Source organism: Indicator indicator, chromosome 23 (genome assembly GCF_027791375.1).
Source record: "Indicator indicator isolate 239-I01 chromosome 23, UM_Iind_1.1, whole genome shotgun sequence".
NCBI lineage: Eukaryota > Metazoa > Chordata > Aves > Piciformes > Indicatoridae > Indicator > Indicator indicator.
The window spans coordinates 6,366,991-6,391,386 of NC_072032.1; the positions used below are offsets into that span (position 1 = coordinate 6,366,991).

The following is a 24,396-nucleotide window of genomic DNA, read 5'->3' on the forward strand; positions in this document are numbered from 1 at the left end:
CACCAAACTACACACAGTAGTCAAATATTTAATGTGTCCAAGGCATCTACCAAGTTCAAAAGTGAACACAAAATTTTAGATCAGGAACTAAAGCAATAAATTGGTGAAAAAGATTAAGAAAAAAATATTCCAGACACCTAGCATTTGAGCAGTGATGGCTGACAATCTATTAGGAACATTTCCTCACAGCTGTTCAAATTGGACTTACCTGCTTCTATGATAAATCTAATGCAATTAATTAAGGAGCAAGCATATGTCACATTAGCTGCAGAAGCCAGCAGATTCCAGAGATTAGGCTGCTGTAACGTCAGACAGCAGCAATCCAGAGCAGCTTGAAGATCTACACTTAATGGAATCTGGTCATGCATTAAATGCCATGATATTGCCTGTGCAAAAATAAAAAACTCCCATTAACAGCAAACTCTCACAATCAAAGAACTTCTAATCAAAGAGGTTTTGTTTGTTTGGCTTTTTACTTAGCAATCTGGAAAGTTTTACTACCAAGTTATACTGATTGTTTTTTTTCCCCCAAGAGAACAGAATTTATTTTAAGTACCAGAAAATGATGAGCATTATATACTGATCCATCTTCCCAAGCCATTCCATCATTCTCATCAACTTCTCTTTGTAAAAAGCTGCCCTTAGCCCATAAGGCCACCTGATTTACCAACACAGGTCAAACAAAATAACTACTGAAGAGATTTCTACAGTTAAGGACACTGCCCATCCAAATTTACTCAGTTAAAGTTGTTCCCTCTCCCAACATTTCATCACATCTTTAATTATACTCCAGTTGCTTACCTCCACTGACATCACTATGAATTTCAGGATATCATCCTCTTTGTCAGGAGGAACACGGAGACCAGCTGGTAGTTTTGAGAGTAACAACAGATACTGAGCCAGTGCACGACAAAGTGTCATCACAGACTGATACATCCCCTCATCTCCTATAAAATAAGACTGGATGAAATCTAGCAGTTGGAGCTTTTCCCCTTCAATAAATGTTTTTCAGAATTATTTCACAAGCAGTTTTAGGCCAGGTACCTTGATTTTTTTTTTTTTTTTAACAGTAAGCTCAGCTATTCACAAGACATCTGTAAAGTACCTCTGCAGAGGAGAGAATAAACTTAAAAAGACCATTATTGCTATTACCAAAGATATCACTTAGTTTTTTCCAGTAGGCTGATGGCTCAGTTGGCAACAGTGGTTGAAAAACCTGGTGGCTGGCAGGAAGGTTTTGTACAGTGGCAGACACATGATCCAGAGTTACCCTCCGAGCTGTCTCAAAGAAGCTACTCTTCTGGTCTCTGGAGATTTCATTCATGCCAAGGCTTAAACAAGGTGCTAACAAGCTTAGGTTGAATTCCTGAAATGAAATAGTCAATAAAAAGTAAAGAAACTGTATTAAAGAGAAGCCAAGAATCAGACAGTAAAATTGTGGCATACTAATAAAATGTGAACTTCTCACCATCTTAATTACATAACTTATGCTATGACCTGGGCTCTCTTGTGGTCTAACCATACCATAATTCAGCCCAAATTTGGTTTACATTTTAACTCCAAACACCACTGTACTGGAAAGAAAAATCAATATGCTTACTCTGAATTTTCAGATCAATATGTGAATAAAGCTTAAGGGTGAGCTATAAACAAGGAACCTTCAAGCACTAAATTTTCATACCATTAAGTCAAACAAAACCCTTTTTCAGAACAGTTTCCCACTATTATTTCTGCATACCAGCAGCAAAGGTAATGCAGAGAATTTGAACAAAATCTGTTGTTAGAAAACAGAGTAAGACACAAGATGTTGTTTACACCAGGTTTACTATCTGTTGCAAGTCATCTAGCACAGATGTTGAAAAGGTTGAAACATCTGTATGGCAAAACAAGATTGTGTAAAGTGGTAAAATTGGATTTTTGCAATACATAAACTAACCTTCACTTCACTGTATACATCCAATCTGTACTACCAGAAAGCTACTTTTGGCAGCACTGCTAGAAACAGAAACGAAACATCTACTGTTTAGTCTGGAGGCTGAGGGGAGACCTTCTCACTCTGCAACTCCCTGAGAGGAGGCTGAGGCAAGATGGGGGTTGTCTCTTCTCCGTAGGAAGAAGTGACAGAATGAGAGCCAACTGGCCTCATACTGCACCAGGGGAGGTTCAGGCTGAACATCAGAAACTTCTTCACTGAAAGTGTTCTCAAGCCCTGGAGCAGGCTCCCTAGGGAGGTGGTTGAATCCCCATCCCTGGAGGTGTTTCAAAGAGTTAGAGATGTGGTGCTAAAGGCCATGGTTTAGCACCAGGCTTGGCAGAGTTAGAGAACGGTTGGACTGGATGATCTTAGAGGGCTTTTCCAACCAAAACAATTCTGAGATTCTACTATTTTAGTTTCCAAACCGAAATGAAATTCAAGAAGTGAACTACCAGTATTATATAAGTTTAGAGTGTTTATATTTAAGAATCTAACCTGTTAACACAACCAACAAGAAGATTCAAAACAATCACATCCTCTTCAGCTGACTGTGTTTTATCTGATAAGAGAATTTACCTTGTTGGTCATGAAGGAGTTCAGGTCAGGCTGAGGAATCTTATTGACCAGCTCTGCACCTTCCAGCAGTGCTGAGTCAGACTTGATGTAACATTGTGACCTCACCAGTGACACATACCAGTCCTTTAACAATTAAAACAAAGAGACATTTATTACATATCTGTTTTCAGAAAATACAGTTCATAGAGCAGGGGGAGAGCTGCTCATTGGCATTGTGTCATGGTGCATTTAAGAGATCACCAGGCCATGTTAACATCAGAACAACTGGAAGGAAAAAGCAAGGTAAACCAGGCAACTGGTGAATGGACAACCTTAAACCAGACCAATGGATGTTCACTGGCAAGTTGTTAATTTCCATAGTGTCTGGACAGGAAACAAGGTAAAAATAAGTTTAAGCACATGTGTGTATTAAGGTCCTGAAGCTGAGGAGAGTATCTAGGAAAAAACTCAGAATACTCAGCAGCCACACAAACACATTTTGTGATTCTGTGACAATGGGAATAGCAAAAAAAACCAAACCCTAAACCAAATAATAAAGCTAAGGAACAAAAGTCTTCAGATTCAAATAAATCACTAGATGAACATCACTATGATGTTGAAATGAATGAAAACCATCACACATCACTGCATGTTACTCATTGAATGAGTAACGATGAGCCTACAGGAATTAGTTAATAACATAACTAATTTACCTAAGAAATACAAAGAGGCTCAGTTATGCCTTTTGTCTGTTTTCCTTCTGATAACTGGACATCCTCAATTTGCTGACTCACCCTTTTGGGAGCAAAAGGATGCAAAGAAGTTATCTGTGCCATGGGGCAAACTAGAAAGTAAGGTCCTAAAGGCTTGCTCTCAAGCCTTCCACCCCACTTGAAATAAATGCATCTAAGCACATGAAAGACAGAACATAACTTAAAGCTGAGAAGTGGAAATAAATAATAAATTTCCAGGAGACAGCCAACAGTTTTCAGGGAATGAAGAAAACTGACCAGTGCAGTAAACACATAAACAAAGACAGTTAAGAGTATAGGTCTGTCTCTGCTGAGCCGTAGATAAATACTTCAATTGAAGTTACACAAAGAAACAAAACTAAATAGTTGTTCACATCACTGTCAACAGCCATCTATACACGTGCTAATTATTCATCCTAACTTCAATAGTCAGCCAACACATGGAATCATTCACTGTTCTGTAGTTGAGACTCCTTGACAAATCTGACAACATTAACTGCATAATAAAAATAAGCTGTATTTAAATATTTTGTAATGAGCAACAGCTTGGTTACAGCCAAGGTACTTCTAGTAACTCTAAAAATAATCTTACTTTGTCTAGAATTACATTCTCTAAAGCTGGCTGGTCTTCTCCATCTAGTGGGTGTGAGGTAACCAGAGGTGAAGGACTACTTGAGTCTGGTGCTACCATAAGACGAAACCTATCCAAGAGTGAGTAAAGTCTTTGGTGTCTGAAAAAAGAAGACATCAGGAGAGAGTTTTGTTAATCATTTAAAAATAGAAAGACATCCAGTGAGCCAATTCTAATCCTCAGAGAGAAAAGCAATAGGGTTGTAAGGTCTTTGCTGGATATATGCAGTCATACAATGCCAAACTGCAAGTTGCATCAGTAGCCAAAATAAATCAACTCAGCATCGTGAACAATAAAGGTTTAAATTTGATTTAGATTTTCAATTTCCACATGCTTAACCTTAAATCACAATGAATTAGTATTGCTTACCTTGTTGCTAGTCCACTGTTTTGAAGGTATTCCTGAATTCTATCAAGTTCTTCAACTGGTAATTGAGTAATGCTGTTCTACAGGAAAGAAATACACAGAATTCCCACATGCACTTTGAACAGATTTGGAAAATTATAGGCAAGAAAAACTGCAATATAAAGACCCACATACCACTTATTACATATAACAACTTCCTTCCCAATAAAACCACTTAAGCATCATCATATTTTGCTGCACTTTAAATTACCACCCTTGATGATATTTGCCAGCACTACCCAATCTTAATTTCCAAATGAAATGATTTATTTTTTACCTGTAAAGTCGCAGCCAGCAGCATCTCCACCCGACGGCAAGCCAGAGTGTCCACCATGCGCGCCAGCACACGGAAAGGAGTGCACAGCAGCTTATCAACATATAATGTTAAGACAGCCCCAGACTGGCTGAGATGTATTCCTTCTAAGCACTGCAAAGTCTTCTTCAGAGTTGTGGGCTAGGTGTTCAAACAAAAGAGAAAGAACAGGCATAAATAAAGCAATCAATTGGCATACGTAGACCTTAAAGCTAAAGGGAAAGGCATTTAGAAAAAAAGGAGAGAAGAAAAACTAGCTGATGAGTATCATAATCAGTATGTGGATGTCTGAGTTAGTGGGTTAATTAATATGAACACTAAGCTGTTTGATGTTTAACTGAAAAATCTTACTCTTAGAATAAGCCAAAAGTAAGGAGCAAAGCTTTTAGGGAAAGAAGCTGAAGCGACAAAATTGGATTTATAGAAAGCTTTGGAAACAGCAAGAAGCTTGAACTCTTGCTGGAAGGAGGTAGGAACATGAGCAGGCAAGAGACAGTAGAGAAATCCAGATAAACATTAGGGATTTTTTCTCAGCACATGTTTAATCATAGAAACAGTAATGGCTGCTCAGAATTAAAAAGGGGTACAAAGAAATTTATTTTTTTTTAAATTTTACTGACTTCCCTGATAATCATCACATGTTCCACAGAAAGACCACATCTTCCAGTCAGATACTTTTGGTTTAGTTCATTCTGCTGATTCCCAGACACTAAAAGCCCAGATTCATCTCATCCAACTTTAAAGTGTGCTGCTCACATGCCTAGAGCACTAATGCAGAAGCACCAGATTTGCACAGAGGCAATGGGAAGAGACAGGAAACGTTACCAGGCTACTTAGGGTGCAGCAGCATCTCCCACCATTAGCTCTAGGTGAAGCCCAGCAAATGACTTTTTCCACCTAACGAGTTCCCAAGATTAAGAGGGATACATACAACCTTCCTTCCCTACCAAACCTCACATATTCCTTTCAACATATTCATATTCAATAATCAACAAAAAAAAAAAAACAGGCACTGAACTTCCAAAACAAGAATCCCCTCACCAAACTGCTGTAACTTGGGGACAGATCAGTGGGAAAGGTGTGAACTTGCAAATCACCTTCTTGTTATTAGGTCCTATGAAGATGGACTAGCTGCTATTCCTGCCTCTATAGTTAGTGGCTCTGTTCTTTATGCTACTAAGACACTGAAATGAAAGCTGAAAGTTACAGCATTAATTTACCCTTCAGCTATTTCTTATGTGGGGTAATATGCAGGAAGGAAGAAAAGCAGCTTCTCCAACTCTATTGGATTCACAGATTTGATGGATTGGAACACATCTGATACTGAAGGTGCTGATAAATTATAAGGTTTAAAGTTTGCATTTTTAAAAGAAGTGACTTTAAAGATAAAATTAGAAGTTGATAGATGACCCAGAAATGTCAGAATTTGCATACTTATCAGTTAAACTTATGCTGAAATGTAAGTGGTTTTATTCTTAAAACAGTGGCAAAGTTAAACTTACAGCTGCAAGATTCTCACACCGGGACTGAATGGCCTGGATGAAGAGACCACTGGCTGCTGAATTCCTGTGAACAGCACTAATAAAATCTTGTACTGGAGGCTCGTGGGACAGATTAATCAAGTCTTGAACATGATTCACAATAAGCCAGGTCAAATGTTCTGAATCATGTAGATTTTGACACTAGAGGGGAAAAAATGAAAATGTGATTCCAGCAACACCCATGCGAAGTGGTTAACTACTAAAAATCTTACCTAACCCTCACAGTTCTTCATATGTCATTCCCTATTTTAAAATAATGGCATAGAGAGTCTGGATTTTACTATCATTATTTTCACACAACAAATTTCCCGATGCCAGCTGGGGTCACACCCAAGCTTACAGATGCACCCCCCAGAAGACAGAAGGACTGGTTTCACAAGTCTTTGTTTTTCACTTGTCAACCAGAGAGATTCAGTTAAATGCACATCAGTAATGGAGACTGTTAGAATCAAGTAACTCCCGACCACAGTTGTAAAATGCATAACACAAAGCTTACAACATAGTCACAGAACAGAATGAGAGCTCCTCTTCTCACTATCTCCCGATTGCACATGCCACGTTTCGATTCCACGTCGGATTCGCTGCTGTCCCCAGATATCTGAGGGCTAAGCAACTTGGTCGTAGAAAGACTGTGTCTCCTGCAAGAAGCACATCATGTTCTGTTGTGATTTTATGAAACATTAACATTCCAATTGCTTGGAATACCCCACCAATGCCTCTACATAATATTTATTTTCCCAGAAACTTCATTCCTTCCTCATATTGGTTTGAAGCAGACACTTCATTTTTTCACCAGCTCTTCACTTTCTAACAACTGCAGTATCTGTTTTTTTTTTTTTTTTTTACTTTCATGCTTATTACTTCTTGGACAGCCTAAAGAACTTAACAGGTAATTGAAAAGAAAATCACGGGCTACTGCATCTCTGGCAGGATAACAGAACCTAATATTGTATTTTCTTCTCAAGCCAAGCCAGTGTTCCGGAGCACTTAGTCCTGTGTTTTTGCAAGTTTTGTGTGATTGCAAGTGATGCCCAGCTCAGACAAAAAAAAAAAAAAAAAAGATGATATTGGTAAATCAAAAAAACTTAAGTGCAACACATAGCAGATGTCACCTTAGTTACATTAGTTGCCTCACTCTGCTCCTAAGACCAGTAATTTCACGTTTCCGCAAACCAGAGTATGTATTTTTCACATCCTTAGGTTGAACCGAGGCAAGAACCTCACATTTGAGCATGCACTGATCCACTTGTGTTGTAGAGCAAGATCACTCTTCTCTAACACTCACTGCGTAAACAGCAAACACCTCAGGTCTGCTGTTAATCTCCCCTTCAATTAACACAGAAGGACACCCACCCTATAGGGGCTATCTTCCTTATCCCCAGAGAATGAATCATTCCAGTCTGAGAGAATACTCAATTTAGACCAAATCTCCCATTTCAGACAACTAATGTTAAGTGAGGTTACCAAAGTGCTTGATGCTAAAGAACCAGCATGGGTGCTGATACTATGATTTGATAGCATTTAGCACTAGACCCACTGAGACCAAACAGCCACAGTTCTAGCAACCAGAAACACAACAGCGTCTGTCATCTGTGCTGGCTGGTTACTTGCTACAAGGTGAAATACAAAGTCTCTATAGGAACATGAAATACAAAATACTGAATATTTTGTTATAGTTATTGCCTTAATATTGCCTTAAGTAGTACACAGATAAAGCTTTCTTGTCTTAGAAGTGGAAAGATTAACTGGCAGTTCTTCTGAGGAACAACTGACTGCAGGACACATTTCCTTAGTTAGAAAGGCCTAATGATAGCAAAATAGATAATATATATACACACAAAGTAAATGCAGAATTATCCAGTTCAAAACCCAAACTATACAATTCAATCAGCTGACAAGTTTAGCAGAAAAAAGAGAGTTGGTTTTTTTAGCTATTATAAGGCACACTATTTCTATCAGGGATCAAAATAAATCTTACTTTGGGGTTTGATGCACTTCTGACCACCAGTTGTAGTTGGTATAATTGACAAGAAGCAGGATTTGACACCAAAGGAGAACTAAAGAAGGATGTGTGGGAATCATGGACTGAACAAGGTCACTCAAACTTTCCAGGGTATAGAAACTACCATCAGATCCATCTCCTGTAAAAAGCCTGGTAGCTGCAGCTGTGATTCTTCTAAACATACCTGAAAGCAGTAACAGCACATTAAAGAAACTATGATCTGGTATGAATTATGAAATTTTAAAGTAATTGAAGGTACTCTGAGAACACAAACCTTGGTTCACAAGCCTGCAAGAAAGGTGTATCCTGAATGGTTTTACAAATGGAAGACAAATCATGGAGTTTGCCCAAGGGCAGTGCGTCAACCAGTAACAACCAGCTCCCAGACTCAGTAAGTAATGCTACAGATAGTTTTCATTACCATTCTAATTTATCTTCTCAACTTTTTCTCTATCATGCATCTAAAAGTGTGAATTTAAAACTGTTAATTACAAGACAAGGATTTCAGGTTGATTGTTGCTTGCTTTGTTTATAAAGTAAACCACAGAAGTTCTAATTAAGAACCACTCTGCAACTACTCTTCCGTGTGCTGAGGAAGATTGCTTACAGGTGTCCTACTTCAGAGGATGGCTTCCCAAACACACTTAGTTCAAACTAAGCTGATATCCTTCTACCCAATTTCTTAAAGTGCAAAAAGGAAATGCTGAAGGAAAGTCAATACCCTGCAGAGTGAATACAAAAGCTGGATTTTGCCTTCTGACTCGTTGAATCTGTACTCATAAGCCAAAATGAAACATAGCGAAAAAAGGAAAATGGACACACTTCAAGCACTCTAAAGGTACAGGCTTTGAGTTTCCATGAGAAGATCAGGGGGAAAAGGGTTTCTTCAGAACCAGTTAGAAACCAAGAGCTAATGGGAATAATGAAAGAAGTCTGTAGTGTTTGCTTCTTGCCTTGCCAGATATATGGAAGAAGGAAGCTGTACATTCCATATCCATGTGAACCAGTTGCCCCCAGGATGGATAAATATACAATGGAAATAGCAAACAATGGGAAAAGTAACTGAGCCTCAAAACTTGGCTTCCAACTGGCAAACTATTCCAGCTTCCTGCATCTGCAGTAACTGCACCATCTAGTGACCTTCCACAGTCATGAAAGCCACTGCATGCTGGTCTTTTCATTTTGTGCCTTTTATTTCTAACTTCAAAGTAGCACACTGAAAATGTTAATTTCTAATCCTGTAGGTTCTCACAGTTAAATACACCTGAGTCAAAAATGCTCACGTGTTTAAAAAAACCATAATGGGTGAGGAGACAAAGCATCCAAGAAGAATAGTGGTTAAAAACCAAAGATAGGACATCTTAGTCTGTTCCCAGGCACAAGTTGCTCTAAGCTACACCTGTAGTGCTGCAGCTGTACCTCAGTATTTTAAGTCTGGACATACCCACCAACCTCCAAACTGAGAAAACCAAGGAGAAATCCAACCACAAATTTAGAATGCTTTGCATTTTTGGACTTGTGGTGGTTTTGAGGCTCAGGTGCCTTTAAGAAAACCACAAAGTTTTAGACAGTAAAAAGAAGAGATGAAAAGTCACTCGTTACATTTTGTTACACACAGACAGAAATCTGAAAATGGTGCCCTGCATGCACAAAGTTCGGGAGGTTCTTTGGCACTTATTTATTCCTTCTCAGTATCTCACTGCAGTCAACAGTTGTCTCAGAACTGGCAAACCACCCTGCCACTGCATGCTACAACACAAGGCAATGTTTTAGAGTGTTACCTGATTTGAAGATATGGATTAAGCACATAAGCAGTGTGCCCAGCTCCTGGCAGTAGAAAGTATGCTGCTGCTCATTCATGTCCACTTTCAACTGTTTGGTAACAATATCTTCCAGGAGAATGCCAACAAGTTGCAGTAAGAACCTTCAAAAACCAGGTATACGATCAACAGAAAAACTGGCAGTGCAACACCTTTCAGAATAAGGTGAAGGCTGCCTGTGAAACTCAGCAAGTTGGAAAAGTAAAATACAAAGTCCTTGTCCATTCATCCTAAACAGGATGCTACATTAAATGCTACAGAACAGGCTGTCTCAAAGCAAATATCATGCCACAGGTATAAAGACACAATCAAAACCAATTCAATAATTACATCTCAGATCTGGGTTGTCTCCTCATCAGCTGAAGTCATGCTAGCATGCATGCAAGACCAAAAGCAACACCAAAAAAGGACATCTGAGGAAGGTCCTGCTCCTGGCTGTAATTGTTCCTCAATTCACTTCCATCGGACATAAAGTCACATTAAAATCCCTTTTCCCTTTACCCATCACCCTCACATTGAGCTGAACAACAAGAAATAGAATTTTAGTTCTATCTGAAGTCGCATACTTGAGTAAAAAGTTCTTCAATAATTATTTCAAATGCTTCCCACCATATTAAGACATAATGCCATTGCATCTCTCCACACTTCCTCTGGCTGGAGTTTGTCACTCTCTGAGGATATTGGCATAGGAAGTTAACTACACAAAGCCAGCTTTTTAAAAAGAGGAAATAAAGAGCAGGACTAACTTCATAGGTTCAAATCCACCTGTTGCCCAGATTCCAGTACAGAACCTGGGCTTCTACTAAGGGCATGACTCATTTTTCAGTCCCCACACAGGGAAGAAGGAAAGAGTTACCAGTTAAGTTTGTGGACCTGATTTTAATAAGTCCCAAGTCCTGCACTTGGCTCAAGAAGAAGATCAGCACAGTCCAAAGTCCCTACTATCAACCACTCATCTCATCCCTCCACTACCTTTCTCATTGTTCCCTTCTCTACACACACTGATCCTAAATCATTAACAGACCTTATGGCTATCAGGTAACAGTCCTACATGTGTATAAACTGCAGAGTATTGGTGATTTCTCAGAAGCTTTCATCTTTCTCTAAGTTATTCAAAAGCCAACGCACCTAGAGAAGGTCTCTTCAGGCAGGTATTTAGCCTGTTTGGCCTCTGGGCGATCCTCTGGTGCTGTTAGATTATTTTCTCCACATCTCAGCCTGTTAATGGCTTGACATGAAATCAAATACGGTGAGAAGGAAAGCTCTTGTATTCGGGATAGAACAATGTCTTCTGTTGACTGTGAAATCAGAACTCTAAGGATAGCTAAAATTCCAGAAATCCACAGCTGGACAGTGTTCACTGATGCCTAACACAGAGATGCAGAAGAGAGAATAATTTTGAAGTTAAGTAACACAACATCAAGGTGTACTAAAAAAATAAAAAAAATTCATGAATTGCTGTATAAAATCAGAGAACCAGAGAATCCTAGAATGGCTCAGGTTGGAAGGGACCTCATATATCATCTACTCCAACCTCCCCACCATGGGCTGGGACACCACACAATGAGACTCAGCTGCTCAAAGCTTCATCCAACCTGGCCTTGAACACACCCAGGCAGGAGGCATCCACAGCCTCCCTGGGCAGCCTATTCCAGAGTCTCACCACCCTTGTACTGAAGAACTTCTTCTGAAGACCCATTCTAACACAACTCAGCTGCAAACAATTCTCCTTGTCCTGCCTTTAGACACCCTTATGAAAAGTCCCTCTGCAGCCTTCCTACAGGATCCCTTCAGGCACAGGAAGGCAGCTCTAAGGTCCCCCCCAGAATCTTCTCTTCTCCAGGCTGAACACCCCCACCTCCCTCAGCCTATCCTCATAGCAGAGGTGCTCCAGCCCTTGGATCATCTTTAGACTCACTCCTATGGACTCACTCCAACAGCTCTGTGTCTTTCTTATGAGAAAGGAACGACTTTTATGTTAAAAATACTGGTTTTGTGACATTAGGCTCACTCTGTTAAACAGCCTCTGAGCTATAAAAGCAGTACTAATACTTCCATAAGGAAAATGGAATTTATTTGCCTTGCTAAATTGCATTCTATTGCAATTTATTTTAACTATGTTTCTCTAAATTTCTGATCCTCAAAACACAAAATAAAGGCAAGTAGATTCGTAGGTTAATAGTGTAAGTTGGAAAGGACCTCAAAGACTAAGTTCCAACCCCATGCCAGTAGAACATTCCCATTTACTCAGTAAATTAAGCTAGTTCTAACCAATTCTTTACTAAACTCTGCTGCAGGTACTCTAAAAATCATATTGAAAATTAAGAAAGATAAACACAAACTCCTCTGTTTTGCCTGAAAGATTCTCTTTTTCCTGGGAAAAAACACAAAACCAGCAACCTGCTTACCATTGTTTTAGGAGTAACAAACATACTCCTTAAAAGCATGTCCACAGGGCGAAGGGATGAAGGAGCCAGAATTTCAAACAAGGTGTTCAATACTCCCAGAGCCTCATGAGAGTCTATGTGCATCTGTAAAACACAAAGCTAAAAGTTAACTGCAACGCAGAATTACCATTTTGTGGTTTCAATCTCTCTTTTGCTAACCTGTGTGTACAAAACTCAGAGCAACCAAAAGCTATGGAAGGTAAATCAAGGTCCATTGCAGGCCCTCCTACATAAGAGTTTTGAGAACATGGATCAAAAAAAAGTCTGTCACATGAACTTCAGTATCCATAGCATATATGTTATTAGGAGAAATAAGCTGTATTCAGAGAATGAGACTAGAAAATTGACTACTCATAAAATTGAAAAACTTTTCTCCTCCCTGCACATCCTACCAGACATATTTATAGAGAGCAGTGCTGGTCGTGAATAAACTTAAGCAGGTAACTAGGAGGAAGAAATTCCTAATCACCAGAAAAGCAAAGAGCTACAATATTATTACACTGCAGCAATAGAGGCAGGACACCTGACTTAATCAGGTTGTTTAGACAAGTTACAAACCCATCAACTGGAAAAAGCAAACATCTGGACTCAAAATCTGGACGAGCTTAAATCAAATTCAGCAACTGCCCCTTCTCTCCAGCCATGAGATCTCCTCATGGAGATCTCCCAGATCTGCCACCACAGAAGAAACAGCCAGAATCCTTTCAATGGGATGCAGGACTAGGATGAAAAGCAAGAGGCAGAAGTTGAAATACAGGAAGTTCCATTTAAATGCAGTTTGTTTTCTGCCTGTGAGGATGCTCAGGCACTGGAAGAGGTTGCCTGGAGAGGTTATGGAGGCTTCATCCTTAAAGACTGTCAAAGATTGACTGGACATGGTCCTAAGTAAGCTGCTTCAGCAGACCCTGCTTTGAGGGGAAATCAATATCTAGAGGTCCATTTCAACCATTCCATGATTCTGTGACTTATTAATGCAACTGCAGACTATGTGTTTTCATTCTCCTCATTCAATTGCAGTCACAAAAGAAAATAATTTCGACATTCTACAAATATGAGAGAGTCTTCACACCATGAACTAAGTTCTCTGATATAATCATGTAAGAGATGAACAAGCTTCCTCTGAAACAGCCTCAAAGACAGTGCACATACTTAATGAACTTTACCATCACTTTGAAGACAGTTTACCTTGCAGCAACTATTTGTTTGGATATGGCAAACACGTTCAAGAAAAATCTATCTTCATATAACAAAAAAATCAAATACTCAAACCCATTACTGATACATACATTACAGCAATTATTTTACATGTTTATAGATTAAAAAATTCAAATAATAACCTGTTGTTTTGCAAGCATTGGAAGAATAATGTCAGCTATTTGCCGGGACAATCGTTTCCACTTTTCTTCATTTTCTTTATGGCACTGTTGCAATACTAAAATGAACATTTCTAGCACCTGAGGAAGAGTCCAAAAGAATGCAAGTAAACATCCACAGTAACAGGAAACATTGAAGTAATACCATAGTGGGGAAAACATTTACTGTTTCATCCATTTGCCAAAAAGCAGAAAGAAAAGATAACCCACATGAAAAATGAGATGACATTTCTAACCCCCCATTTTCAGATTAAAAGCTTGCTCTTACCTCTGAATTTTCCTTTCAAGTTACTTTCTAAATGGCATTTGTCAAAAGATTATTCAAAGAATTGGAAAAATAACAAGTGAATTTAAATGCTGCATGCTCCACAGAAAGGAATCAAGAGAGCAGTCTCCCACATGTATGTTCTTTCCTTACTGTAGCTCAAAGTTTAAATGTGGTCAACAGAACAGACATTCTCATGGAGCTTATTCACCTGGGATATGTCACTGTGATATCAAAGTTTATAGGACAGCATAATGGAGAACAACAGCAAGGATCACTTCTAGTTACCATGTTGAGGGTTATAGAGACCACACTTTGAAGGATAGACAGGCCCAAGGGACAGAAGAATCTGGTTCAGCAAACCAGTTAGGTGGGGCACTTATAAAAGAAATTCAGGTAGTTCAGGTCCAGAAACACAGCCAATTAAACAGCAAAAAAAAAAGAGATGATCATCAGATGACTTTCTTCCCAAAAAGCTTTCTCATGAGAAAGGATAGAAGCAATTCTGGGCTGAGTGACTTGAACTCTGGAGCTCCAGTTGGAACAGAAAATATGTTAAAAGTTGCCTCTCCAGTTACAGGGACACCCTGCCAAAACTCCCAGCCACAGCCAGGGAAGAAGAGAACTACCCAGGACTTACTTTATAACCAGTGCAGCAACAGAACTACAAATGGTCTGGTGTGGGAAGAGCAGTGCATGGGTGGTCTTTAATAGGTTAAGTGTGTCAGGAGGGGATCTGCTAGCAATTGCAGTACCTTATGTAACACAAAGTTATTCATTATTTCACATCATGTGTCTACAGAGTGTCATTTCAAACACTTACATTAGTCATTTTATGATTATAAAACTACAGATTCAAAAGAAAATGTGGATACACAAAATTACCCCAACCTGAACATGCAGTTCTAACAAATTATTTTGACAAGATGTGCTGACTTTTTCCCCTGCTCTTCTCTGAAAATACATTGCTTGCATTAGCATACACCAGAGCTGCGTTTTCCAATGATGGAAGGAAAAGCACATTAAGTTTGTTAAGCCCCTGAACAAGCAGTAAGAACCCATCTTAATTATGTTGCTTCTCTTAAAATTACTTGAATGTTTTCCTTTTAAACCAAATGTATTGATGAAGTCATTCTTACACTCCTACACAGCAGAAACATGTTTTCCAGACCCATGAAGTCTGGGGCAAAGTAAATGCTAACAACTGTCTACCTCCCAGTTTCATTACCTTACTCAAATTGTTAGTAATTTAGAATGTTAATGAAGATCTTGCTATTGTACAGCAACACCCAAATCATCTCTATATGGCATATTTCCTACTCTTCTGTCCTCTCTTCCCCTTTCATAACCATTCGTTTCTGCTTCTTGTATCTCAATTTCTTACAACCCTTATACTAGCCTTCTATGTATTCAATCTGTAGTACAACCAAGATCACAACCCCAGGTGGAGTTTTTTTCAGTACTCAGTTACCCAGGCTTGACACATTATTTGATCTGAAATACTGACTAGCAGCACAGAACCTTTCCCCTACCCCAAAAATCTTAGCATTCTCTCTCTGGAAGGAAAGATCACACACACAGTCGAGCTACACAAGTTTTGTATAGAAAATCACTGACTCTGCCTGAAGCATTTTTAGCAGCCAAAGCAATGTTAACCTCTTAGAGACCATAATCAGGGACATTTTGTCCTCCTCTCTCACCTGATGGTACTGAATAAGTCTAAGCAGCATTGACACTACCACTTCCTTTTGCGTTTCCAACTCTTTTCCAGCATCAGCTTTATTTGTTCCTCTCAACACAAAGAGATCATGAACAATGGGTTGTAGAGCTGGTATTGCTGAAATGAGATTTGTTTGTTTGTGTTAGTATGAGACAAATCATTCTTGAACAGTGTTTTCTTGTTCTAACCTTTCAGCTACTAAAAATAAACTGTGCTTCACTTTATTAAAGGTCTTCCCCATCCCTAAAAGCAAAGTTCATAATATTAATGCATAATGTTGTCTATCTTTTTACTTCTAGGAGAAAGATCTACAGTATGGACACATTTTCCCATCCTCATAGAGCTAAAATGAGTGTTTTTATCAAGTATTTCTCAGCAGAATCACTGGTAAGTATGAGAGATGCTTCCACTTAAAGGCTGAAAAAGGAAGCTGCTATGTTGTGAACTTACTGCCTAATAAAGACTCAAATAAAAGCTTTGCTGCTATTACGTACAATATAAAACATAGGCTAGAAGTCTTAGTAGGGTACAAAAACTTCCTGAAGGAAGAAAATGAGACTTATTTCACATGTTAAAATGTAAAAGCTAGTGTCTTGTGGATGGCAGCATGAGTTTTCCATAGCTCAGCATTCAATATTGTTTTATTGCCTAACTATTACCAACATTCATGTTGGTGCCTTTGTTTGTTTGTTTATTTTAATTACCATGTGTAACAGCTTTCCTCCCACTGGCCATGATTCCATCACACAGCTGAATGATCTTAGGAATTCCAATTATCTGCTTGGAATGATACCTCTCGTAAGACAGCAACACCAGGAAAAAGAAGATATTAGGAATAATTGCCTCAGATTCCCTGGGAAAAAAATGATTTAAACAAGTGTCAAGTTTGAATTGCACAGCTCTGCTCAGTAAAAATTAACATATTTTCACAGTACATAGATTGCTGTTTTACGTGAATGTGGTGTGATGCTGTCACACAATGTGGCTGTAGTTTTTGTGCCCTATTCTCTACTGTGTCATGGGATTTTCCCCCCCCCAGGAGCTTTCTTTCAAGCTTTGCCCATTATACAATTACTAATATTATAACATACTATCTAGTGGGCATGACACACTTGGAGTATTACTCCTGACCACTGCAGGGGTGTTGGAACTAGACGATTTTTAAGGTCCCTTCCAACCGAAACCAGTCTAGAATTCTATGATTCTATTTCTGTAGGAGACCCTCAGAACAAGTGTCTCCCACATATCTCTTCATACAAACTCAATTGTGAGGAAAAAAAACAGAAATAGCTGATCTATACAAAATGTACCAGCTGATCAGAATACACATGGATTCACACTGAATCCACAACAGGGAGAAGCAGCTCTCCCTTCAGCAGCTGAATCCTAGTAGTGAAGTGCTGATTACTGAAAGCACAGGTTTCAGTATGGTTCAGGAATGGTTTTACAGTAACACATGGAGAAACAGAACAACATAGCTTAAGATAGGGTTTTTTTTCTATGCTATTTCCCAACTTCTTCAGCCACAGGGAACCTAAGGAGCCACAGGGAACCTAAGGAGCCACAGGGAACCTAAGGAGCCACAGGGAATAAGCAAGCATAGTGCCCAGGAGGTAACCTCTCCCTTTTTCTTAAGGCAGAAATAACCAGCAAAGTCAATCACTACATGCTTCAGAGTAAGACAGTTGTAGACCCACAGTGCTCAAAGGATCTTTGCTAATTTCATACCTGAACTGCCCGACTTCAATGTATTCAAACTGCTTTAGCACAAATCCAATAAACACCTGAAGAGAGAATAAAGTGTACAACAGATGCAGAGACATTAATTCCCACTTGAAGTCATTTTGACAGAGTTATAAAAGTGCATTGTTTTGGAAGGAGAAAAAGGAAAGACAGGCACTGAAAATCATTTATACTTAGAGCTCATGCCAGTATGTTATTAAGTGTTCCCTCTAAGGTTACAGAAGAGAATCTGCTTGATGTTAGAGCTTATTACTGTCTGCATGAACTCATGCCACATTTTACCTCCTATCTATATACTTAACTTTCTCTCTTGCTCATGTAACACATACTGTTTGAGGCAGTAGTCAAGAGATGAAGAATCAACCAAAAATGTAGATCTAAATCAAGATCAATCCAGAGTATTCCTGCACTGAAAGATCTATGTACAAACTCACAAGAAAATTATTCATTGCAACTCACAACTGTTTATAAACCTGAAAGTCCTCCGGTAAATAGAACGCTTGTAAAGCAAACACCTGAATTGTATTACATGTTAGAAATTTACTGCTCATGTGGACAACCACACAGACTACTGTCTTTGCCACTAAATTCCTCATCCAATAATGATTGTCAACCATGATGCCCACTGTCAGTCACACAGAAACCTATTTTTCTATTTCTAAATGAAGTTTTATTTAACAACACGGATTGCGTTCTCCACATCTTATTCCTAAAGTCTAACTGATGAACAGTTCTTAAATCATTGCTACAGAGCTTAAAAAGTAATTTCTGTGCAACAGAAACCCAGAAATCTGAAGCTTTTTGTGATTGGGGGTTGTGGACTGAGTATCATCCTCCCTTTAAGTCTTTGTTTTCACCTATAATAAATACAACGAAGGGATTGTTGCAGTGTTCTTGCTGTGAATATTAAGCCTTTTGGCAAGATTCCTGTAGTAGGAATTTGCAAAGTGGTGAGGTACCAACCTGATCTGAATCCAGAAGACAGTAGTTAACTCGTAGCTGAACCAGTTGAGCAAGCAGGTCCAGAACCTGTCTCTGCAGCTGTACTGATGTTGTGGTAGTATATTGTTTCAATGCTTTTATGACAAGGGGTTCAAATAAACGAATGTGATTGTGAATAGCATTCTGTAATAGAGAGATTTTAAAGTAATCTAACATCTGAACAGGTCTCTTTCAAAACCAAATCACGTGTTAAAAGGAGGAAAGAAATGTTTTAAATCTAAGGTACAGGTCTTTCAGGAGTACAGAGCTACAAGTACCTTATCAGCACGATGTTTTGCTGCACTGGTAATGTTAGTTTTCAGCTGTGTAGAAACTTTTTGGAGCACATCAAACCACCTGTTATTAAAAAAAAAACCAACAACAACATACAAAACAAACAGAACCAACAAAACCATGCATTAAAAAAAAAAAGGTAACAAAGACAAACATTCTCCTTAGATGCATATTGCTTTATCAATGCCAGCTTTATCTACTTGGCTGCTTCAAGAATCTCAGTAAAATGAAAGAGCAGAGACAATCTGCAGTGCACTCTGAACAAACCACATCAATCTGTAGACAACAAACATCTAGTAGGGAAAAAAATTTCTGGTCTTTGCTTAGTCATCCTTCTGCCTTTCCTTTAAGGTCACTGACTATTGCTATATTAGCAGACTGATGCAACAGTTTTGAATACAAGCATTAAAAATTATTATGGTTTAAAAAACAAAAAACAACCAAACGTAAATTATACTCATTTTAAAGATTTAACTTTGATTTGGAAAACACATTAGTGACAATCAATACAGTCCTGCATTCAGCATCTCATAACCAAGACAAATTACTCTGCTTAAGCCCACAGGAAATAAATAATACACAATACTGGAATTTCAAGTTACTTAGCTCCCCCTGATACTTGCATTTATGAAAAACAGTAAAAAGAGATTTTAGTTCAAATTAAGCTTATATCACAAGGGAAGAAAGTTACCCTGAAGCATCATGTTCTTGCTCAGCCTGAACCATGTTCCTTAGACTGGCATCAGCAAGGGCCTGGGTGAAATGTGTGTATGGTGCCATGAAGCAATAATGATAGAGACCAGGTCTCAGATTGGAAGAACCCAAGCGTTGAGCTTTGCCTTGAGCTTTGTTGGGGTTTGAAGACAAGCCATCATACTGAGAAGCCAGATTTGTCCCAAACAATGTTTTCAACAACTAGAGAAGAAAATAAGAAGGAAAAAAGTTAACATTTCAGAAAAAAAAGAACAAAACTAAGCCACAAATACAAACCCCTGACTCCTCATCCTCCCACAGGACTTTTCCCAGAGGAAAGGCTGAAGTGAAAACTGTGCTTGAAAGCTGCCTTCCAGTACCTAAAAGGATCCTACAGGAAGGCTGCAGAGGGACTTTTCAGAAGGGTGTCTAGAGACAGGACATGGGGGAATGGTTTGAAGCTGAGGGAAAGTAGGGTTAGACTGGATCTTCAGAAGAAGTCCTTCAGTACAAGGGGGGTGAGACTGGAATATGCTACCCAGGCAGGCTGTGGGTGTCTCCTCCCTGGGGTTGTGCAAGGCCAGCTTGGATGAGGCCTTGAGCAGCCAAGTCTAGTTAAGAGGCAGCCCTGCTCATGCCAGGGGGGGTTGGAGTAGATGATCTCTGAGGTCCCTTCCAACCTGAGCCATTCTAGGATTCTATGATCATGTAATCAATTAAGAAGACAGAGAAAAGCCAGAAAAAAAGAACCAGTACACAGCTCACCCCAGAAGACAGGATTGCAACTGAAACTATTTCCATGTGACAACTCCAAATAGCCTACTAAAAGCTTGCCTCCCACCAAAATTAAGCTGTGATGACTTGAATGCAAATGTTTAACTGGAAACCTGCAAGAAATCTATCACTAACACAGTTCTTTGCTTTCCAGGATTCAGATGCAGTTAACTAGCTACAGAACACATTTGGGAAAGCAGGAGACAAACCTGTTTTCTGAACCTTAGTTAAAACTGGTCTTTGAATTGGAAGCAGTTCAAGAAGAAACAAAATTATTCAGAATGCATCAAGTTTGAACTGGAGTCATGAAAATTAAAGAAAATAGGTTGTTTCCTCCAGCTGGGCTACAGCTTCCTCACAGTGCTCCCCTTATCAGAATGTCCAGTCTCAGTATCCAACTGATAACCCCAGGACACCAAGATTAACCTTCCAGTAACACCAACATTAACCTTCTTACCTGCTGTACACAAACTGTTGCCATTGTTGGTTCTCTGTTGAAACATGATTTCAGGTACCCCAAAACTTCTTCTACACACTAGAAAAGCACAAAACCAAGCACACCTAATTGCATTTTGCTTCATTATATAAAGGATTACTATGAAAAGTGGACAAACAGCACAGGGGGTTTTAGGGAATTTTTAAGGGGAAATCATGGAATTATGTAAAGAAACAAAAATGTAAGACCTGCCCCCACTCTTAAAATACCACAATGGCCAACATCACAGTTAAGGAGGAAAAATACCAACACACAGGAGGGAGAGCAGGGAAGGCAGGAGGGAGAGCAGGGAAGGCAGGAGGGAGAGCAGGGAAGGCAGGAGGGAGAGCAGTATGCCATTTGATATTTTGTGCATTTAACATGAGTATATTTAAAGATATTAATATAGTATTAATATAGTAAGAAAGACTGTAGCCTAACCGTTTTGTTAGGGGGAAAAAAATCTCCACATAAAATTTAAAGAATAAGAAAATGACTCCAGTTTTCAACAGCAGCAATTTTACCCAACATTGTGGAAGCAAGCTCCTACGATTGTCTCTCTTCACAGGACCAATTTTCACATTTATTATGTGTGCTTTCTCCCAGTAAGGGCCACGGGGATTGGATGGCTTAACTACAAAAGAAAAAACACCCCAAATTTCTCACCTTTCCAATGTCCTGAAGAGTAGCAAGTTCCAAGATTTGAGACAGAACATCTAGGGCAGACCGTAAGAAACATCCAAACTTTTCATTGCTGTTCTGGAGATCCAAAGTAACCTGGTGCCAGAAAGTAAAAACACCACAATTTTCTTAACAATTGGCAAGGAGATAAAAATTACAGAAAGAAGTGGGTACTAGCAAAAAATTACCTTCTGCCTAAACTTTCAGCATAGTTAAATCAACATCACTGACAGTTTAAATTCCATTATGAATTGCTAGAAAGGTAGGACTTCATTTGGACTGAGAAAAAGAAAAGGATCTTGTAGCTTGAAGAAGTTATAGCATCCAGGAGGCCCAGGATGCTGGCAAGTCATGGAGAAGGGATGATGTATTTCTCAGAAACACAGTAGGTGTAATGCTACACCCTCTGGAATGTACAAATTAAATCACCAAACCTCTAGGGAGTCTACCTTTTGCTGCTTGATCTAATGAGGAAAAAGCTTACCCATCCTGGAATAAACTGTGGGGAGACATTGGCATCAATTTGGCATTGTCAAGCCAGTGAAAGGTCATTTGGTACCAGCATTAGAAACAAGGAACAGGGCAAGAACATCTAACCAGGGGGATTGGGTTGGTTCTTTGGTTTTTACTGGTGATGGGTTGGTTTAATTTTTTTTTTTTTTTGTATGTGGACAGACTATTTACAGAGGCAAACAAGTGATTCTCCATGCCAGCAAAGCCACATTAAATAGAAACACCAAGTGACTGCCCAGCCATACCCTAAGTGGATCAATCTCATGCAGTACCTTGTAATTGGCATGGGTTGCTTTCAAGACATCGTATAATTTCAGATATGATGGAAGATGATAGAAGCTTCCTACTGAAGATGATTTACTTGTTGGAACAGGCCCAGCAGCATCAGTTTGCCTAGTAGCTTAAAAATGTATCATACATTAGCACAACATACTTTTTCTAGGGTGCTCAGGACATGCATATTCAACATCCTTTACCATATCTGATTTAGACAGCACGAATTCTGTGACCCACATGAATATTGTAAGCCACAAAAATCCATCTTGTACAACTAGCAAATGAACTAATACTCCAAAAAACAAGTCCTCTAAGACTAATTAACCCAGAGGGCTCATTATTGAAGTACAAGTTTATAAACTGTAAGCCAGAATTAACACCCATTTCCTACACTCATTACTAAGAAAAAGGAGTTTTCTAGATTTAGGATCTTGCTTCAAAAAGCAATGTAAGCTACTCCTGTGAGAAGCTGCAAAGCAGCTTTTGAAGTAAAATACAAGCAAAAGTTACCACTTAATTTTAGTCAATAGCTAGGGAGACACAGCAGGAAAACAGTAAGGAAGAGGATTCAGAAGTACCTTGCTAATGAGAAGTAGAGTTAATTTTCATAAAACCCAACCCAGTGAAGAAGCCCCTACCCAGAGCTTCCTTTCCTGCCATGCAGCACTGGAAGGAACAGGCAGACAGCAGGTCTGTGGGCTTCTCAACTGCAGCTTCAGAAAACAAGTTACTCTGCAAGTTACTCTGCACTCTATGCTGTAACTACACAGAGGTGGGGATGGTAGGTGTGAGGGTTATCAGAGTAAGTGTGCCTACCTGGACTTGTTTCACCACCTTTTTTAGGGCTCATTGGCACAGATGCCTGTTCAGCAGATTCCCTTTCTTTCCCCTTCCTCCGAATTGGGCTAAGAGAAGGTGGGTTTGTGAGAGAAGGCAATGCTGCCTGGAATTAGAAGAAGAATTATTTAATTTGTATGAACAAGTAGCTTTCCTTCTTCTACACAAATCACAGAATCCTAGAATGGTTTGGGTTGGAAGGGACCTCCAAAGGTCACTTAGTCCAACTCCCTCTGCAGTCAGCAGGGACATCCTCCACTAGATCAGGTTGCTGAGAGCTTTGTCGAGCCTGAGGTTCAGGACATGAATTTCCTGGGTGAAAAGAAGAAGGTGAATGTATTCCCTGCTTTTCTTCTCAACTTGAGCAGAAGCCAGTGAGATGGAATTACAGGTCAATGACTACAGTTTCTTTTGATTCTAGACAAAGGAATATGCAAAAAAAAAAAAATCTCACTTTTTTAAAATACAGAGAAATTACTAATCCTAATCACAGAATAGTTCAGGTTGGAAGGGACCTCAGAGATCATCTGCCCCAACCTCTCCAACATAACACTGTTTAACAGTCACTAAATCACTTCCAAAATGTAGATACCTTCAAAAAAAAACCAAAAAACACAAAAGGAATAAAACCCAAAAGTACCTCACCTGTTTCAGAAATCAAAATATTTAGCAGGATATTCAAAAGACAAAAAAGTTATTTTTAGTCCCCAAAAGAGCTCAGAGCATTACAGCCAGCCAATCAAACCAAAAAATCAACAGATGTTTGCCAGAGGCTCCAGTACTCCATTTCCTACAGACACTCCTCACTGAATTAATGTTCAAGTGAAGTCACCAGGAATAAAAGTTTCAAAATTTAAAGGTAATGTTTCAAACACTGCAGAACTAAAGAAAAACTTGCATATTCTTTTCATGCTGCTTGCTTTCCCACCCATAGTGGAGTCATATGAGCAAGGTATTAGATCTATAATGTGAAGAGGCCTTGGCTCAAGTACTTAAGAAACACACATTTATTTATTTATTTATTTATAATACATACCTTTACTGCAGGGCCAGGAGCAACATCATCCATGACATGTGCACAAATATTAATGACCTTCAGCAGGTGAGAAAAGAGCTGTTCTACTAAAGTAACAAGAGTTCGATCTGCCAGAGCTGGCCAAGGTTCTTCTTGCTTTGCAGCACCTTGGGTGGAATCATCTTCTGCACCCCAGGGATTCTTTAAACACTTGGGAGCACTTGCTGCAAAGAGAATCACATTATTTCAAGAAAAAGCAGATAAAAACTTGGGACTTATCAGAAAATTTTAGAGACATATATGGTCATGACCTCC

At 39.1% G+C, this 24,396-nt stretch overlaps 1 protein-coding gene across 1 annotated transcript in view; it reads right to left on the bottom strand.

The window, feature by feature from the left end:
* The window catches only part of HTT (huntingtin), a 67,976-nt gene that overhangs the window by 13,953 nt on the left and 29,627 nt on the right, over window positions 1-24,396 (bottom strand). Inside the window, exons 26-50 of the mRNA XM_054391590.1 lie at window positions 24,103-24,305; window positions 23,046-23,172; window positions 22,226-22,353; window positions 21,426-21,536; window positions 20,742-20,819; window positions 19,509-19,732; window positions 18,802-18,880; window positions 18,506-18,667; window positions 17,528-17,583; window positions 16,504-16,652; window positions 15,780-15,916; window positions 13,779-13,895; window positions 12,403-12,525; window positions 11,123-11,361; window positions 9,956-10,098; window positions 8,151-8,358; window positions 6,669-6,810; window positions 6,134-6,313; window positions 4,596-4,772; window positions 4,283-4,359; window positions 3,875-4,013; window positions 2,552-2,674; window positions 1,153-1,366; window positions 802-947; window positions 209-386 (exon numbers count right to left, since the gene is read on the bottom strand). Coding sequence (XP_054247565.1) covers window positions 209-386; window positions 802-947; window positions 1,153-1,366; window positions 2,552-2,674; window positions 3,875-4,013; window positions 4,283-4,359; window positions 4,596-4,772; window positions 6,134-6,313; window positions 6,669-6,810; window positions 8,151-8,358; window positions 9,956-10,098; window positions 11,123-11,361; window positions 12,403-12,525; window positions 13,779-13,895; window positions 15,780-15,916; window positions 16,504-16,652; window positions 17,528-17,583; window positions 18,506-18,667; window positions 18,802-18,880; window positions 19,509-19,732; window positions 20,742-20,819; window positions 21,426-21,536; window positions 22,226-22,353; window positions 23,046-23,172; window positions 24,103-24,305 — 3,660 coding nt within the window. The remainder of the gene's footprint in view (window positions 1-208; window positions 387-801; window positions 948-1,152; window positions 1,367-2,551; window positions 2,675-3,874; window positions 4,014-4,282; window positions 4,360-4,595; window positions 4,773-6,133; window positions 6,314-6,668; window positions 6,811-8,150; window positions 8,359-9,955; window positions 10,099-11,122; window positions 11,362-12,402; window positions 12,526-13,778; window positions 13,896-15,779; window positions 15,917-16,503; window positions 16,653-17,527; window positions 17,584-18,505; window positions 18,668-18,801; window positions 18,881-19,508; window positions 19,733-20,741; window positions 20,820-21,425; window positions 21,537-22,225; window positions 22,354-23,045; window positions 23,173-24,102; window positions 24,306-24,396) is intronic.